General features: G+C 40.1%; 1 protein-coding gene across 2 annotated transcripts in view; it reads right to left on the reverse strand.

Annotated features, from left to right (window-relative positions):
* The window catches only part of USP22 (ubiquitin specific peptidase 22), an 89,186-nt gene that overhangs the window by 14,238 nt on the left and 56,419 nt on the right, over nt 1-18,529 (reverse strand). For both annotated transcript variants that reach the window (XM_059484531.1, XM_059484529.1), the window contains 2 exons: nt 10,114-10,283; nt 3,325-3,472 (listed from right to left, as the gene is read on the reverse strand). In XM_059484531.1, coding sequence (XP_059340514.1) covers nt 3,325-3,472; nt 10,114-10,283 — 318 coding nt within the window. The remainder of the gene's footprint in view (nt 1-3,324; nt 3,473-10,113; nt 10,284-18,529) is intronic.

The raw sequence follows: 18,529 nt of genomic DNA on the forward strand, positions 1-18,529 counted from the left end.
TTGATATAAAAATACAAGTTTTGCCTCAATCTTTCATTCTGTATTTTAAATGAGAAATGGGAAGTCAGGAATTGTCAGATTTTAAAAGAGGTATTTATCAAAACAAGACATTAATGTTAATATTTCTGCTTTGCTTTGGTCCCTGGTGTTCTGAACAAGTGCTTGTTATTTCTGACAAAGCAGTGTACACACAAATCTATATGGATCAGAGCAGATGACATGTTTCACAAGCATATGCTCTATCAATTCGTAAGAATATCATAGAGAATTCACAGAGCAGGGCAGTGTTTTCCTCCCAAATCTCAGTACATCATTCTTTTTCTGCCTTCACATTTGTTTTGTAGCACTCCTTGTTAAAGGTGAATGCAAAATGCTTCAAGAAATCTAAATAAATGAGGAATAATCAGCTTTAAGGTACTATTCTCCCTTTTCTAAAACTACTGAATAAAGTCTGGGATAAAAACACAGATTACTTCTATTTTTTATCTTGCTTTTTGAACCTTTGTGTATCAGTGCCCATCTCTTGAGTCCTGTTGCTCCTGCAACAGAAACCCCCACAGCAGTGATGCCACTGGACAGAACCGTAATTTTTGACTTGCAGTCTTGATCTTTTTAAGAGAACAGTAATTCTGACTTGAAGATGTCTGAGACAAAGGTGGGAAACTAAAAAGTGCCTGCATGATTGGAAGCTCACTGGTGTGGAAGTTTGCAGAATCAGAACCTCAAATTTATCCCAGAGCACTGGGGATAAAGATGCATCTGTCATGTTGACTGAAAGCTGACTTAATGCTTTACAGCCTGGGCAGAAATACAGATTATTTACACTATTTCTTCCACTAAAATACTACTTTCCAGTTAGATCACCTGCCTCCAGCTCTTGAAATGAAAAAGTGATGCATAGGCAAGACACACTTGTCCCCTTTTATTCAGAAATATTTCCTATTACTCCAGCAGCTCAGAGGAGCCCATTGAGGGTTTGGAATGTGCCCTGCCCAGATGCCACAGCTCAACCCAACAGTGGCAGCACACCAATCACCCCTGACACAGGACATCATTTACATGGACATCAGACAGGTATCCCGGCCTTCCAAAACTCCACAGATGACACTAAAACAAAGTATAGATTCAACCAGCATTTAAAACACCAACCAAATCAAAACAAAATTACCTGGGCTGGCCTGCCCACATAATCATCTCAGGGCACTTGTAGGATTACAAAATTTATCTTTAAATGGACATCAAAATCAGGTATTTTTCTTAATTTAGGCAGTGACAAATCAACAACAAATATTCACAGCTTTGTCTTCACTTGCATTAAGACATTTCCTAGACAGCTGAGTACACAGAATGGAAAAGGGATAAATGACTAATGGCAGCCAAACAAACATCACTGGGTATTTATACCTAAGGAATACTTTCATTTACTTTGGTGCCTGAAGCCTTGGTGATCATGAATAATGTCCAAAAACTAGAGCAGAATTTCCCCCATGACTTTATTTTATTTCACTGTGTGTTAATTGCAAAACTTCATTACTATTGACTGGAAGCTTTAAAAGCTTTTTTCATTCATTAAAATAAATATTTAATATTGGCAGAGGAGGTATTATTTGCTTATTGTAGCTGTAGGACATATTCTCACTATTAGTAATAATATTTTTACATCTGCACACTTCACATGCAAGTGTGTCTGTGTGGATACACAAGTGGGAAAATTTTCTCATTACACTGAAAGCTAGTTCATTCCAAATGTGGTTTTGCATGACTATACTTGAAATTCTGTTTTAGATTAACTTGTTTGGTTCCCACACAACTGCTCAACCACTTCTTTTAAATTACCTTGATGTGGTATAGATTATTTACTATGATTTCATAAAAGCCTCTCTATTTCTTCAAAAAACAGAAATTTGAAAACCTGGCAGAAGAGATATCAAGGAAGATTCTTAAAGTCAAACCACATTTTTTTTTAAAGTCTTTTCAGATTCTTTATCAGTTTGAGAAGAGCTCAGGCACCTTCACTATTGCAAGGTTTTCTTTTTACGATTCTGAGACACAAATACTCCATTAATTAATGAGGATGTGTAGAAGAAATATGAGCATTATCTTATATCAGAGATGATGAAAAAAAGTTCAAGATTTGTTAGATCAGAAATGGTTCAGAAATTTAACATGAACAAAGAAGTGCTTCTGTTTGCAGCTGAATTTATTCAGGGTTAAGAAGTCAATATTTGGTTAGATTTTGTTCCTTACTGGACTTCCACACCAGTTTAATTTGGATTATTGAAATCCAGTTAGTGGTTGTCAAATGACAGACATTAATAACTGCATAGGAACTGCTCTGTGTACTCCTGTCCTTAGCAATACTTTTTTTGGAGAAGATTCTTTTGGAGGCACCAATTATGCATGTGAACAAGCCCATCTGCTGGCATGCAGGGCTACCTCAGAGATAAAAGCAAGATTCACAATGGTTCAGAGAAGCAGCAGCAGCCTTCCCTTGGACAGTCCTCTGATAAACCAAAAAACTAAACCCTAAGTGCTTTTCCTTGAGCAAAGCTGAGTGCTTAAATCTTCTTTTTGATAACCAAGGACTTTTTGTTTGTTCTGTTAGTATCAACTCTTCTACTTTCCCTTGGAGGAACAGTAAAAATTTCACTGCTGCAGGAAGTGAATCAAGTTAGAGCAAACACTGGCAGATTGGGAAATTTTCAGTTCAGCTAACAAACAGAAAATACATCATTTCATATGATATTACAAAAATCAAGACTTAAATACTTCGTATCAAAAAGCCCGACACTGAATGTTTTTATTGTATTGTACAATTACGTATTGTTCTATACAGACTAATAAAACAAGATAAACCACAGCCACCCATTGCTCTTCCTTATTCACATTTCTGTAAGCAATTTGGTATCAGAAATACAACAGAATCATATTTAAGCAGAATAATAGTATTAAGTATTAAGATATAACCTCTCCCCTATGTTATTTTCATCAGTCCCATGACACACTGAGTAAGAGTTCTAACTACTGAACGTATAAATAGAATAAAAGGGCAATTTAAAAGAAAAAGACACTGACTCACAACCAATAAGAGAACATCATGATGGTGATTCAAACCAATGTACTGACTTGGCTGCTTATAACTTTTGGTACTTTTTGACAGTGGGAATGGTTTATCTATTTCTAAACATTTTAAGTCTACCAAACATTTTTAAAGGAATTTGCTAAGAGTGCTGCACTGGCACTAAACTTGGTTTAAGAAGAGATGGTTCTACCTCCTTTGGATGCAATAATCCTGGTTGACTGGAGCCTCAGGACAAGCCTTACCTTTGCAGTGTCTGTGTAGCACATCTAATGCAGCAATGAGGAACTCGTGTGCATCTTGTTGCTCGTACCCTGCTAAATGCCGTGCGTGAGTCCATACCAGGTGCAATAACCTATATGGAATGTGAGGAGATCGGTGCCCAGAGTAAAACTGCTCAAAGCAAAGAGAAGGACATCACTGTTAACAGCTTGCACAGCCTCAGTGCACTGCATTATTAAAAAGTCAAATGAGAGCAATTAGTCAAATCAATTTAAACCGTTTAATTCTGATGGCCGTAATAATAAAGGGTAGAAACAGCTTTTGTCACAGACTGCTGGAGAAGTGATCTCAGAACTGAGCAGCTCAGTTTTCTCCCCTGAAATTCCATCAGTTTGTGATGTATTAGCCTGAAAAATGTGGGGGTGCAGGGAGTGGGGTAGGCAGACACAAACATCACTCACAATTTGCTTACTGATACCATTGGCTTTTATTAAAATAGCCTGGGAGGAAAGAAAGGAAAAAAAATCCTGCATTTGAAAAGGAGCAGCAATTTAATTCACAAATTATGTGAATGAAGTGCCTCCCCCCATATCAGAACAAACACTGAAGATGAGAATATTAGATGCTGACTGTCAGCCAATCTCTGACCCGTGGCAACTCTGCATCCAAATGCTGTACACACTCCAATTTATGGAAAAAATTCTAAGCAGGGCAGCAGCCTCATGCCAGTACTGGCCTTTCACTGTGAAAGGCTTTAAAAACAACTTTATCGAGCCAGCTGTTTGCAGAGCTGAAGGTCCCCATTCAGGCAGTGATGCCCAAAGCCAGCTGCCATCCCTGCTCCAGCAGGGTGTCCCCTGCCTGGGAGTCTGGTGCTGGACCAGCTCCTGCATCTGCTCCTTCGTCTGCTCCAGTCCAAATCTGATGAGCTGGCTCAAGAGTGACTAAAACTGCCCCAGGTGATTGTGCCAGAAGCACATTAGAGAGTGCATAGATGAATTATTCAGTCAGCACAGCCTGATGTGAAACACTGCTGCTGCTGCTGGGGGTGACAGTGCTGGGGAGGGAAATGAGCACAGGGCAGGAGGACACTGCCCACAGAAACTTTTTTTAAATTAAAAACCAGCCAGGTCCCACCTGAAAAAATCCAAATCAACAAAAAAACCCCAACCAACCCACCCCCAAAAAAACATGCCCAAAAACCACCCATGCTAAGGGTCTGTGTTTCCCTGGGTTGAGGTTCAGCCCTTCCTATTCCCTGCACAGTAATACCAGTTCCAAAAGAAAAGCAGGGATGCTCCTGTTGTCCCTGCAGGAGTCAGAAAAGGCCCAGAAGAGTTTATTCACTTGACAGAGTAACATTTTATTTTTAAGAAGTGAACATTTGTGAGTCATTTTGCCTTCCCTCACCTTCAGCAAAGGTATCTGGCAGTAAATGCTGCGTGCAACACCACAATTATGTTTTCCCAAGATCCTATCAAATCCATGGCGGTTTCTTTTCAGTTACTCTTCCCAAACAGAAGACAGTAAGTGGCAAATACACAGAACAAAAAACAAGATTTAAACCCCCAGCAGTATATAATTCTCATCCTTATTGGAAAAGTGAGCTTCTTTCCCCAGCCCTGAGTCTCTCCCTGCACAGTCTCTGAGCATTTTATATAAGTCCAATCACAGGCACTGTGCTACAAACCTGCTGAGAGAAAACACTGTATTTTAAGGGACAGGTTGGCAAAAGGCAGCACAATCTTCATCTAATCCTCATATTGGTAGGGCCTCCTACATGATTTTAGTGTATTTCCTCCCACAGGAATTTCTTCCTCACAAGCTCCACTTTTCCCCACCAAGAAGCTGCACCTCTGCAGCCAAACACCACAAAATGCTCCTATAAATACAAAGATCAATAGTTACTCTGATGCCAACAAGGATGACACTGAGGGACTGAAGCAGGAGTGTGGTAATTGAAATCTGCTGATGCAGCTGCTGCTCAACATAATTCAGGGAACTGCAGCAATAAAACTTCCCTGTTCTGTCACTCCTCACAATTAGTCCCAGAGCTCTCTGGTCATTTTAACCACCAGCACTCCATGTAATTACTCCACTGCAGACACAAGACCTGCCAGCAGATTCTACATTCTCTGCTGCCTCAGTAGGATGAGAAAGATCTGACATGAAGCTTTATCAAATTATTAACTATTATCACAATAAACTAGAAACCTGCCTGGTAAGAATGTGGAGTGGGGGAAAAGCTTCACTGCTCAAATAAGTATTAAATATAACAAAGAATCTGAGCACATTCAATAACAATATTTTAACTGGAATGTATAAAACATCCATCCCATCTCTGTCATTTCCTTCTGCTGGGAAAAGCAGCCTATCAGAGCAGTTCCAGTCCGCAAAAAGGAAAAGAGTCCGTGTAAGTTTTATTCCAACCTTTTCACTGAAGTGTGCAAATATAAACAATGATGTATCTGCAAGTCACCTTTAAAACACAGCTGTTAAACAACTGTTAACTGTTCCAAACATAATTTAAACTTTTTTTTTTTGTTTAAATTTGTTTTCAATTCAGCAGTATCAGTTGTTTATGTTGGAGAGAACTGGTTTGAGCAATTTCAGAGTGCTGGGTAATACACTGCTTAATTGCTATTCCAGGAAAAAAAAGGGAAGAGGAGAGAAAGGAACAAACCAACCAGGATTCAAAGCCTCCATTCTTACACAGACCAAGTAAAACTAATTTTGTTTTTCCACTTGAAACACTTGCTGTTGCATTCTAGAAAGAATCTATGGAGGAATTAGAAGACTATAGGCTTTGTAATCTGCATTTTTGTTACAAAAAAATATACAGAACACAGTGAGGTTTTAAAACAAAACAAGACCCCACTGTACACATCTGTACTTCTTTTTCCTCCTCCAGCCAAAAACATGCACAGAAGTTTCTCAATTATGTGTATGAGCAGATTTATAAATTTGATTTATTCCGCACATGTATCTACTGAGCAGTCTCTGAGCTTTGTAGTTATGAGTTTATAGGCAGAAATCCTGTACCAGGTTCAAGTCCAATTTGAGAATTCAAAAACTCCTCTTGGAAACTGGTTCTCAGTAAGGACTTTAAATTTTCTGGCAATTTACAATGGATGAAAGGACTGGGGAACACCTGGAACTCATGCAAGAGAACACCTTCTGGAGGCTACCCAAAGAACAATGGTTCAAAGAATCACAAAATACATTTTTCTTGCATGAACTCTGTATGTTCTTCACTTCTTTCAGGGAAAAGTACCAAATTTTACTAAACCAGCACAAACTCTATTTTCCATGACAAAATTCAAGCTTCTGTCTATGTAAAGGGCCTAACTGCATTTTCTCCCCTCTAGTACCTTTGTTGTAACTTATTTTATACAGAAGTCACTTCTACAGTAGCATCTTCAGATATCAAAGCCATAAATCATCTCCTCCTTTTCCCTCTTGGTGCTCACTTCTCAACTCTTCCCCTGCTTGTGCTGTGTGCTGTGCTAGGCTCACAGGGATGAGTAATGATGGGGAAAAGGAAGGGTTTGTTCCTTCCACCTCTGAGTGGATGCATTCTGCTCCCCTCCCATTCCATCTATTCCAGTCACAGAGCACGAGACACAGATCTAATCCCACCTTCCTGAGTGGTCATTCTGGAAAGGATTTAGATAAACCTCAGGGTGTGGGCTATCCTGAAATTCATTTTCATTGGTGAAACAAAACTACAACACAAACACCAGTAGGTAAAAAGGAGTGCCCCAACCCTTTCAGCCAAAAGGCTCAATGAATGGATTGTGTGTGTTCCATCTTCCCCCTGCCCAGATTCACCACTATCTGTTACTCCCAAATCCTTTTCATTCGTTTTCTTATACAGTGTAAGTCATGTCATGATTCTATTGAGAAATGGGTTTCATGTAGCACAAAGAAGAAGGTTAATTGATGCAGTCAGATATTTTTAAAACAAACAGAGCTCAATACTTGGTGTGTCTGCCAGAAAAGCTACCAGGAAAAAAACACCTCAGTCCTGAGAACCATCTGACAGTCATTACTCACCACCAACCTACTTCAAGGTAGAAGAACTTTGTGGCTTCCTATTTATCACAGAGAAATCACCCAATCTATATAACTACATGATCTTAAGCAAAAAAAGAAATAAAGTGGGATGGGTAACTTCTGTTTAAGAGGCAAAAGAGCAAAACTTGCTTATTTATATATAGTAAGTTTTATTTAATGTTCAAAACAGTCTCTCTTTTCCTCCCTGAGAGCTCCCACTCAGGCACTCTGCAGATCCCCTGGCATTCCATTTGCCTAAGATCACACCTTCAGAAAAGAAGGGTGGAGGGGAGATGAAATTAACCCTTGCCCTGATTGTTTGTCCCTGGGTAAGATGCTCTGGGATAACCACACCAGCTAATCCTGGTGGGAAAGCTATGTAGAAACAAGACAGAACCTGAATCAAAGTTTCCCTGGTAATTCAATTACAAAGGAATTCTCAGCCATAGCACTGAGATCTCCTGGTTTGCCTTCCTCTGCTCAGACCTCAGCTCTGCAAAGGAAGTGACAGAATCTTCATTACAACCACTGCATAGAGCTGGGACATGAAACATAACCAGTCTGCTCCAAAAATTATAAGATTTTTGTTTTAATTGTGAAAGCAAAGAAATTAAAACTCACTGGGAACAGAACTGTACAATGGGTGCTGACAGAGCCAAAAGCACAACAAGGTATTTACTGCTTGTGAGTTAAAATATACCAAGTTGGTTACAGACCCAACAGTTTTGCTTAGGAGGATTAAGCTCCAGTTTTACTTCTAGGAGGTTGAGTCACTTTCTGTGTCCTCCCACAGCACATGGCTGCAGTATTTAATGTGAAATAAGGACAGGGACTATTGCTGTCTGCACAGTCTGGTGTCACAGATATGGCTGTTCCCTCATCCATACACCCTCATGTTGCAGAACATTTAATTAATAGAACTAATGCAAGTGTAGGCATGAATTTGGACTTGAAAATGAAGGCTGAGCTTCCCAAAGTTGTGTATGAAATTAAACTTGATTACAACTGAAATTAACACAATAACACAAATGCTGTGTTTAAGCCCCATTTTGGGTAACAGCCTGTTCTTTGTTGCATGCTCACAGTAGAGCAAAAGGCATTCTGAGCCATCAACAGGGCTCCACACACAAAAATGGAAACAAAAATCATTACCTAGAGAGTCTTGATCTTTCCTGCAGCCTCTCAATCTGTAATGTAACACTCATTTCCCCTTTCCCAAGGGATTTTTTTAAAAATGCATGTGTAAATAGAGTGTGGTGATGTTCAGCAGTGTGAGACTTTATATACTATTTGCTGAAAGGATAGCAAGAATATAATAGTTCCTTATTTTTAAATAAGGAAATAGGTTTCTCTATTAACAGTCTACAGAAACTGATATTTCTATACCATGACTGATTTTTTTATCTAGGTATTGTGGTATTTCCCCACTTAACTGCACATCTGGTTTCAATAATCCTACAGCTGCTACCTATTGGTCTGCCTGCCTTTTGTTTTTACCTCCTTTCCTGACAGACTCAGAACAATTGAAAATAGAACAAAAAATACAAAATGTAGCATACAGCTAATGATTGATTAGCAGAATGAAATGTTGCAAATCCTCAGAAGTCTTGAGTATAAGCAGAAAACAACTTTTGTACTGGAACAACTAAGGGGGCTTTACCTTCTTCTATGTATGTTTAACTCACCTGCAGTGACCAAAAAGAATAATCTCGGGTGAAAAAGGCACCAGAGTAAAATCAAATTGAAAATCACGAGATAAAGGTAAAGCTATTTTAGGTTGGTCCCTATCAGAATGAACTTCCATGACAGCACATCCACAGAAAACCTGCTCTGTGTACAGACATCTCCAGCAATTTTAAATGCTCCATGACAGCATGTACACTACAGCTCTTTCTGGTTTTTTGGTTGGTTTTATTTTACTCACCAAGAAAGCAGATCTACCACTGAGGGAAAGGTACAAAACTGGGTTTGTTTTGAAAGACATCTTAGAACTAGGAGCCCATGTCCACCCACAGTCTTTACAATACTGATGTGGAATTAAGATAGATAATAAAGCTCTTGGACTATTTATTAAGGAAAAGCCTGTGCTCATCTCACACAAAATGAACCAAACCTACAGAAAAGACACAGTGCAAAGCCAAGTTCCTGAGTGGGAAAGGGACAGAAGTGCAGCTTGTACAGGGAAGACACAAACTGTAGCAACACATTCACTTCTCTTAATCCTCCTTCCTGGCCCTTACTGGGTTTGCACATAAGAGATGACAGAAAAGATGTTTCAGCTGGTGAACAAGCACTAAATTGAGATCTTTAAAATATTCATACAGACCTACATAATCCAGTACCTTAAACCACAAGGATGTATACTACTGCTTTATTCTCACTCCCATTATCACCTGAAGAGCTCGTGACATATTTTCCAGTTACAACTTGCACCTTTAATTAAAGCACACATTCATCTTTAAGACTAAGGATTCCCAGATCAGTCTCAGAAGAACAGGCAGCACTGTAATTATTTCCCATACCAGCTTTGCCTAAACAAGGGTGACTTCACAATAGGACTTAAAAGCCATTAGTTTTCCTTTCAGCAGCTGGGTGTTTTTGACAGCCAGGTCTCAATCTTTACTGCTTTATTTTACTACACTTTGAGGGGAAACACAACTTGCATTCACTTTATATTTGCAAATAGAACACAATTCCTTTTGGGTTAAGAAGCAGCATCTGTGGCAAGGTGATGCTTTGTGGCAAACAGCACTCACCTCCTGAAAGAGCGTAGACATTTCACAGACCAGACATGAGCTGGGGCTTTGCATTTCACATTTGTGCCTGTCGGAGAGGAAGAAATCTCGCAGCAGTGGAGTGTGGGTAAGTGCCTGGACAATACAGTTCATAAAACATGTGTTCCCAAGATTGATTAGCCCTCGTAGACCTATAAAGACAGAAAGGGGGAGGGGATGCATAAGCATTATCAAGTTAAAAAAATGGTAGATTTGCATTTTTATACACTTTTCACAATATTGCCATGGATTTACTGTCTTACATGCACAGCTCCAAATAGAGTTTTATACTGGTTTAGGGAGGCTATTGGTAATTTTGTACTCAAGTCACAAGAAGCTGCAGAAGCTTTCTGAGCTACACTAGGATTTTTTAAATTCTAGGAAATAAGGAAACCTAGAAGTTCAGCAACACCAATACCATTATTTTGCAATGGCTGTTGTGCCACATGTCACCAAAACATGTCCCTCCCCAAGACTGATACCAAAGTGCAATGACAACAACTGCTAAGTCAGTACAGTAAGAAACCAATACATTTAAAGAAATCAGTGAGTAAGTTTTCAGATTGTTTAAAAAGCTTTGCCCCATGCAGGTCATGAAGCCAGAACAAGGTTTTTGTACTGTTATAATCATCATCTTTCTAAGACAAGCAGCAAAGGAAACAGCCCTGACAAACCAAGTCAGGCTGTGCCATCCAATGCAGACTTCAGAGATTTTAAACCCAAGATCTGAACAGAACAACTTTAAAAAAAGAAACTCTGAACAACACTAATTCCACACTTGTTTTAGGTAAATTAAACATTAATCTACAGCATACATTAAAAAATTCAACTTGGCATAAGAGGATTCATCACACCTTAAGTCAAACGTTCAGTAATGCCCAGAGACGATTCCTTGTGCTTGGAAACCAAGATGCTTAAAGGAAAGCTCTTTTGTTGCACAACAGAAGAGAGGTTAGGAGTGGGGAAAGCTTTTCAGTCATTTTGCAAGGTCTAAGTGAGAAGAAAAACATGCTCAAATCCTTGAGTATTCTTCCAAAATATTAACATAATACCACCATACAGGAGCACTAAACAAGAAGAGCATCAGGTGGCCAAGAATGCTTATTTTTAATCAACAACTTACTTTGAAATGAGATAAAATGCACCGATAGATACAACTCTGGTATTGATTTAAAATCAACACAGTTCTCTTCTGCAATAAAAATAGGATTACTACAGAAACATTGAAAGAAAACACAACAGGATTACTAGTCACAGAACGAGGAATTTCCTTGTCATTCCATGGGATGAAAAAACCTCTCAGCTGGCAGTGGTGTGGTAATTAGAAGTGGTGCAGTTCCCGTGCAGTACAGCAGATAGTGCTCCAAGGGCTCTTTAGCATCCTGCAGCAGGAGGGGGTGTGGTCCAGTTGCTATGTTACCACCGAGAACAGGCACCACAGCAGCTTGAGCTGCACCCAGAGCTGAAGGCAGGGACACAGAGCACTCCTGAATCCTTTTTCCTGTATCTAAAGCAACATCGACCTGCTTCCAACAGCTTCCTGTTCCTTCTGTGTACTCACAGGACAAAGTTTCTCATTATATTACAGTGACTTCTACTGGGCAGAAGCTTGTTGCAATTATTTGCTTGATTTTCATGCTGGGAGGCAATAAGTGTGTGCACAACATTAGCAGAGTGTTAAATAGTTAATTTGTTGGAGCAGCTTGAAATACTGTGTGATGCTTCAGCTTGGTCCACAATCCTATTTCAATTCCCAGTCTGTGTCTCTGCAAACAATGTCACAACAGGAGGGGGCTCGTGCTGTGCAAGTGGAGAAACATTTTGGTACCTCTTGCTTACCTCTCCCCTCGTTTTCTGCCATTTAAAATTGACTGGATTTATTTAAATCACAGGCTGTGCTCACAGGAGGTTGGAAGGCTCCCTGACATGCATTTTGAGAAGTAGAAGATTCTATTCTCTCCCTATTTCTCCCTCTGGTTAGCACCAGATTTCAAAGCCAGCCTGTTCAGCACAGAAAACTAGAAGAAAACCAGTAGTAAATCTAGAGGTTCCCCCTAGCACTTTTTGGTGTCTAATAGAGCAGTCACAAAAGCAAACACATAAAGGCAGCTTTTTGGAATCATTTATTAAGCATCATTTATTACATGCCTGTGGCTGGACCGTCTTTCCCTGTGACCACAAGAATCAAATCTTCCTTAAAGTTGCCACCAGGAGACAGTTTCAGGCATCAAACTCAGAATGCTCTTGGCTTACTCTGCTTGCTTGGCCTTTGCTGTCAGTTTTTCATGGATCTAAATGGAGCAATTCATGTGCTGGGACTTCACTTGAATGAACCAAGACAAAGCAACCTGCAAAACAGACAAGGCTGAAATGTGAATACTCCAAACTCCAATAAAAATCAGAAAATGGTGATTTGTAGCAAAACATGAGAACTTACTCAGTTGAAAAGGGAAAAAGGAAAGCAGCACACATCAGTCTTATCCTTGTGGGAGCAATGACTGCAGCTGCTGCTCAGTCTCTTAAACTGGTGTTTGAAATGAAACAGGTATGAGGAACTACAGCTCAGGTACTGCATAAGTAATTGCAGCACACTGGAAAACATCAGAATTTGATGTAGGTAAACTAAAGAGCTGACAGAACTCAGAACAACACATCCTGTTTTGCTTAACTTTTATGGGGAATAATGAGTTTTGTTGGAAAGAAAAACAGCTAAAAATTAAAGCCTCTACAGCACTCTGGTCAATAACACACTGAGAATGTAAAAGCTTTGTGCCTGCCACACCTATTCCCTCCCCTTTAATAAAGCCTGGCAAGGTTTTGCTGGAACAGTCAAGCATTGCAACATGTGGGTCATAAATTAACAGAAAAATAATGTGCCAAAACCTCACATGCAGCAGTCCATTTGTGCTAGAGCACCAACAGTGGTTCCCACCAGGCTCTAATCAGAACACAGTGTCACAGTCTAAGGATTGTCAGCAGGCTCCAACCTCAACTAATAATAAAGCTCTGGTACTTTGCAAACTTCTGCTGTGCTTCATAGCATTGTCTTTATTTTTGTTTCTTATTAATTGTTCTGAAATGAGCAAGGACAACCTGTGAGATACTTAATATTTTCTACACATGCGTGTGTGTTGCTGTGGTAAATGTACTTCACAGGAAAGAAGTTTTAGCTCTGAACCATGCTGATACAATTGTAAATATTGGAATAAATTAATGTTGCTGAGAAGACAAAATTGTCATGTATGGTAAAATTGTCATGTATGGTATAATCATAAAAGAAGGAAATATCCTTTAATCATCATCATGGAATACAAACAGTACTCTCATTCTGCCAAAAGCTGGGCAGGCAGAGCATAAGCAAAGGCAAGAAATCTACTTTTGCAATGCCCTGAGCACAGGGAAACCCATCTGGGAAGTTTTGTACATTTGGTCTCAAGACTGCATTCTGGCTGGCTTACCTTTGTCAGCTTCAATTCTTCCATCTTCTTCCAGGAATGGGTTCTGTTGTTCCACTGCTCAAAGCAGTAGATCTGCAACACTGGGCAGCAATGGTTGTTGGGATGCAGGGAGATCCAGAGCACTGGTCCTGCCAGTACACCCACACAGGGGAGATGAAAAATCCAAGACAAGATAAGGAAATTCCACTTCTTCGTGAAATGCAACTCTGCAGCTATTAGAGGTGTGGAAGCAGGGAAATGAGAGGACCACACATGAATAGAAAATACAGAAAACCCAATCCTGCCCTCATGGAGGAGGTTCTGTTTGCCTCTAAACCCAGGCTTCAGGCTGGGACTGGAAAGAGCAAACAAACCAGTCTGAACAGATGTTCCCATGCAGAAACCTGGGATTTAGTGGAATGAAGGTTCTGGAAGGAAGAGCAGCAGTCACTGGACAATGCAGCTTGGTGAGACAACCAGGAGATGATTCAGATGCAGTGAAGCACAGCCAGCGTGAGATCCTCTCTACAGGAAGCCCAGGTTGGCAACACCTTAGAGCAATCCTTGTCCCCTAGCCCAGCTCCCCATCTGGTGTTGATGCTTCCCTGCAGCTCCATCAGACAGTGTCACAAGTCACTGCAAGCTGAGCAAGAGCTCACTGAAATATTTAAAGACAGTTCAACATCACACTTGGAAACAAACAGCACAGCAGTGAAGAGTTCTACAATAATTTTGGGTGTTCATCCTAAGTTCATCCAACAAGAACTGGCAACAACATTTAAGAGCATCTTTCTGAAAGTATTTCAGAAGAGGTCTACCCTATTTTCCAGCACCTAAAACTACAACAAAATTCTCTCTCAGTTCTCAGGTTTCAGGTGTAGAACATATTACACATGACCTGAATGGAGCTGCCACAAACACTGGTCCAGTCAGACCCAGAGCTGCTGTTCCACCTGCATGCCTGGAGCAGCAGTTCTGCTAATGGGGTTAGTGACAGCAATTATTTTCCAAAGCTAATCCCTTCTGAAATGTTAATACAAAAATACTCATTTCAGAAAGCAGCAGTATACAGATATGTGAAATGACAAGTCTACACAGGAAAGCTCATCACATTCTGTGACACCAATGATCACGTGAGAGACCAAAAAAACCCCAACCATGCAGTTTTGGTTAATTTATTCCCCAACACTTCAGCTAAGCATCCTTTCTCAGGGACTGGAACCCACAGCAACTACAGAAGCAGGAACACTGAGGCAAATGAATCAGAACTTTTTCTTCAGATGTTCTTACAGAACATTTTTTACAAGCTTACCAATAACACATTTGGGTATTAAATTGTTTTGGCAACTGTTTAAGAAAAAGCTACAGAAACTTTTGCCACAGCCAAATTAAATGAAGAAATTTCAACCACATGATCTTAAAAACTAACTGAACAATTCAACTGCTTCCAGCAAACACAGAACATGCAATCTACCCAGAAAGAAAAAAAGCATCTTGGTAGGGAGAAGAGGAAGCAGAAAATATTGGTTCATCGGTAGATCTTTTTCTCAATAGAGTAATTTTGACAGCAACACCAAGCAAGGGATTACATGACAGATCAAAGAAGTGGAGATGAACACTCAGGGCAATAATCCTCCCTTGTTGGGTTACTGCTGAACCAGGTGAAAACATGCTCATGAACCAGGTGAAAACATGCTCATGCTCCCTCTTTTTTATTTTTCTGACTTGACTCCTTTTCTCCAGCTATTCAGAGCTGCCAGGTCAGTCAGTGCTCAGTTTGAATCACTGTAAATCCCTTTGGAAACAAACCACCTTCCCTGAGCTGTTCCACCAGCACCACCCACCCACCTCTCACCCCCTGAGCTATTCCATCACCAACAGGCACAACCTGGAGAGCTCCACTCATTCTTCTGCTCTACCCAACTTTTAAGCTAAGCCTGTTAAATCACAAGTCAGAATACAGTTCTAGAGCAATACATTTTAATTTAGAAAACGAGATCTGCAATACATTTTTTCAATTTTTTCTACATATGTTATATTCTATACATGAACATTTCACTGTACCACTCCATTATCGAAAAACATTTCTTTAATAGCATATATATGTGTGTGCATATCAAGATTCATAAGTCATGTTGAATGCTGCAGTTTTGGGAGGCTGAGAGGATGACAGAGGACATTGTATTTAGATAATATTGTTATGAAAATTTGGGTTTCTTTTTCCTGTTTTAACTATAAGTAAGTATTTTCATTTGTCACTGACAGGACTGAAATAAAAAACAGCCCCTTCATCTATAAGCTCTAATAATCCAGAAGACACTGAGTCCAGAAGCAGTGAGCATAAGACTATGAAAAATAACTCCTGTAAACAGAGAGAAATAAATTACAGGACTATTTTAGATACACTTCATTGTGCACTGCATCAAAACACGCAAGTTTAGCCACCCCTACACAGCAGAAAGGCAAATAAATCAGAAAAGGCCTTCTAGAATGAAAAAAAAAAAGTCATCATAGGAAAAATAAGTATTTGAATTTTAAATGAAACCCCATCTTTAACTTTCCCATTTCCAGCTAAAAGTTTCTGGATCACTGCATTTTTTCTATTGCTTTTGAAGTAAAACATTGCTCAATAGCAAAAAATTTGCTTATGTGCACAAAAGGAAACTGTCCATGAGTTTGTATCCGGTTGGGAACCCTGGAGTCCAACTACAGGAGCTGCTACACTGGAGGGAAGAAGAATATGCCATGAGTGGCACATGTACTGCAAAACCATTAACTGTAGAGAGAAAACAATATAGTCATTATTCCTCCTTGGATGTATCAGCAGCACCAGAAGACAAGGGCTGTTTATAAGGCTGAATCATCAAACCCCAAAGTTCTCAGTCTTGGTGTGTCAGTGCTGTACAGAGCTGGAGGAATTCATCCTCATTACTGACCTGTTTCAGTTAACACAGCTCTACCCCGAGGCACAACCGGCTCAGGCAGACTTTTAAAGGAGTGATCCAGACACAATTCACACTCTACCTGAGCAGCTGACAACCCAGAGCCAAAAGGTGAATGTGTCCCAGCACCTAACGCAGGCTGGCACCTCAGCCAGGTGCTTGGCATGTACTCACTTTTCCTAAGGTACTCGTTCCTCACCAAGGGTGGTTTTGTTTTTCCAAAAGAGAGTTAATTTCCTACCTTCCAGATTTTAAGTGGTTCAAAATAAACAAAACAACACAGCCGTTCATATTTCCCAGTCTGTAAGAAAAATCCTACTTTATGTGTTTTGATTTAAATCCAATGCTTAAAAGCATGTTCAAGTACTTTATTCAAGCTCACAGGGCAACTTCAAATCTTTTTTTGGATAATTTCTGGCATATTTGTTTGCAACTGGGCAGTTCTGGAGTGACCTCAGCATTCCTAGGAGACTTTCCAGATTTATTCTTTATGTTGTGTTAGAACTGCCATTCAAAAGTGAATGTTTGTATTCTTTTTCCTCCATTAAAATATCCGTAAACCCATGAAAAGTTACCAAATGGCAACAACCCACCTATATTACATTGCCAGGAGAGATGCACAGTGAGATTTGCAGCAGTTCAGCAGCAGAGATTAATGCATTTTCTAGCACATCCATGAAGAGGACCTAGCTCATCCAAACCACATGGAAACAACAGCACTTACTGAGACACCAAATATGTTTTTCCAGCATTCAGTTTGCCTCCACCCCTCTTAGCTGACAGGGAATTGATTGCATTCACTATTCCTATTCAATAGCTTCAGTGACATCACATAATACACACTTAGAGAAAGGACAAACCACATCAGGACAGTGCAAATGTAATTGGAAGACAAAACAATAACTCAAGAGCAACTTGTTAAAGGGGAGAAACTATCTGAAATCAATTAAATTCAATAAAAACAATTGTGAAGTAGGAAACGAGGAAAAATTAAGCAGACAAACACAAAATAAGGAGCAATGGCTACAGAAACTCAGCCTAAACAACTTAATCTTGAGCTGTAGCTCTTCTACAAACAGCATTTTGGAACTTAACAGGAATAGGAGAAGGCCTGGAAGCCATTCTGCTCTGGTGACAGGTAAATCTCAGCTGCATGTCTGGAATTGAGCACCCGTTTTAAAAAGAAATTATGCAAAGTCAAGAACGTGAGTAAAAATTTGTGTGGAATTAATATTTGAGACTGGAGAAACAACTGAAAAATCCACTGGCTGAGTTAATTAATTAAAACCAAATAGTGTTGGTGGAGGAACAGCCAGGCTGACAATTTTCAAGTATGTTACAGGCCACTACAATGAGGACTGTAATTAACTCTTGTGACCTACCAAAGCTATAATAAAAAAAGACTGAGCTCACAAGAAGTAAAATTTAATTAGATATTAAAAATAATTGTCTCAGCTAGAAAACACTGCAATGAGGGAGTTTGAGACTCTGAGTTGTTGGAGTGGTTCCAAAGGCAGCTCTGTCAGCCCAGTGCACCTAACTCAGGAGAAGAGTTTGATATCCTTCCCTGTTTGTCACCCTGAGACTGCTCAGCCACTCAGACTGGTATCACAGCTGGTACAAAGCACAGCCCAGCCCTGGCAGGAAGGTGAGGGCATTTCCACAGCCCAGCCCACCTGATGCCACCTGCAGAGGTGGTCACAGAAAGGATGAACTGAACTCACCCCCTGTACACAGCAATGAGTGTCTGAGCAGCTTCATCCAGCTCACACCAGAGCAGGACACACAGACAGTGCCAGAACAAGAGAGGGATGTAGAGCCTCCCAAAACCAGCCACCCCTCACCCCCTCTCCTGTAACAAACTTCCAGTGCAGGCAGGTGGATAAAACAGCCACAGGCTGAGCAGTGAGCAGGAATGAGATCCTCATCCCTGGATCCCTACTCAGCCTCATGGCTCTGGAAACCAAAATTACCTGCCCTGCTGCCACTCAGGCAAGGCTGGAGAACAGGTAACAACTG

This window comes from Ammospiza nelsoni, chromosome 17 (genome assembly GCF_027579445.1).
Source record: "Ammospiza nelsoni isolate bAmmNel1 chromosome 17, bAmmNel1.pri, whole genome shotgun sequence".
Lineage (NCBI taxonomy): Eukaryota > Metazoa > Chordata > Aves > Passeriformes > Passerellidae > Ammospiza > Ammospiza nelsoni.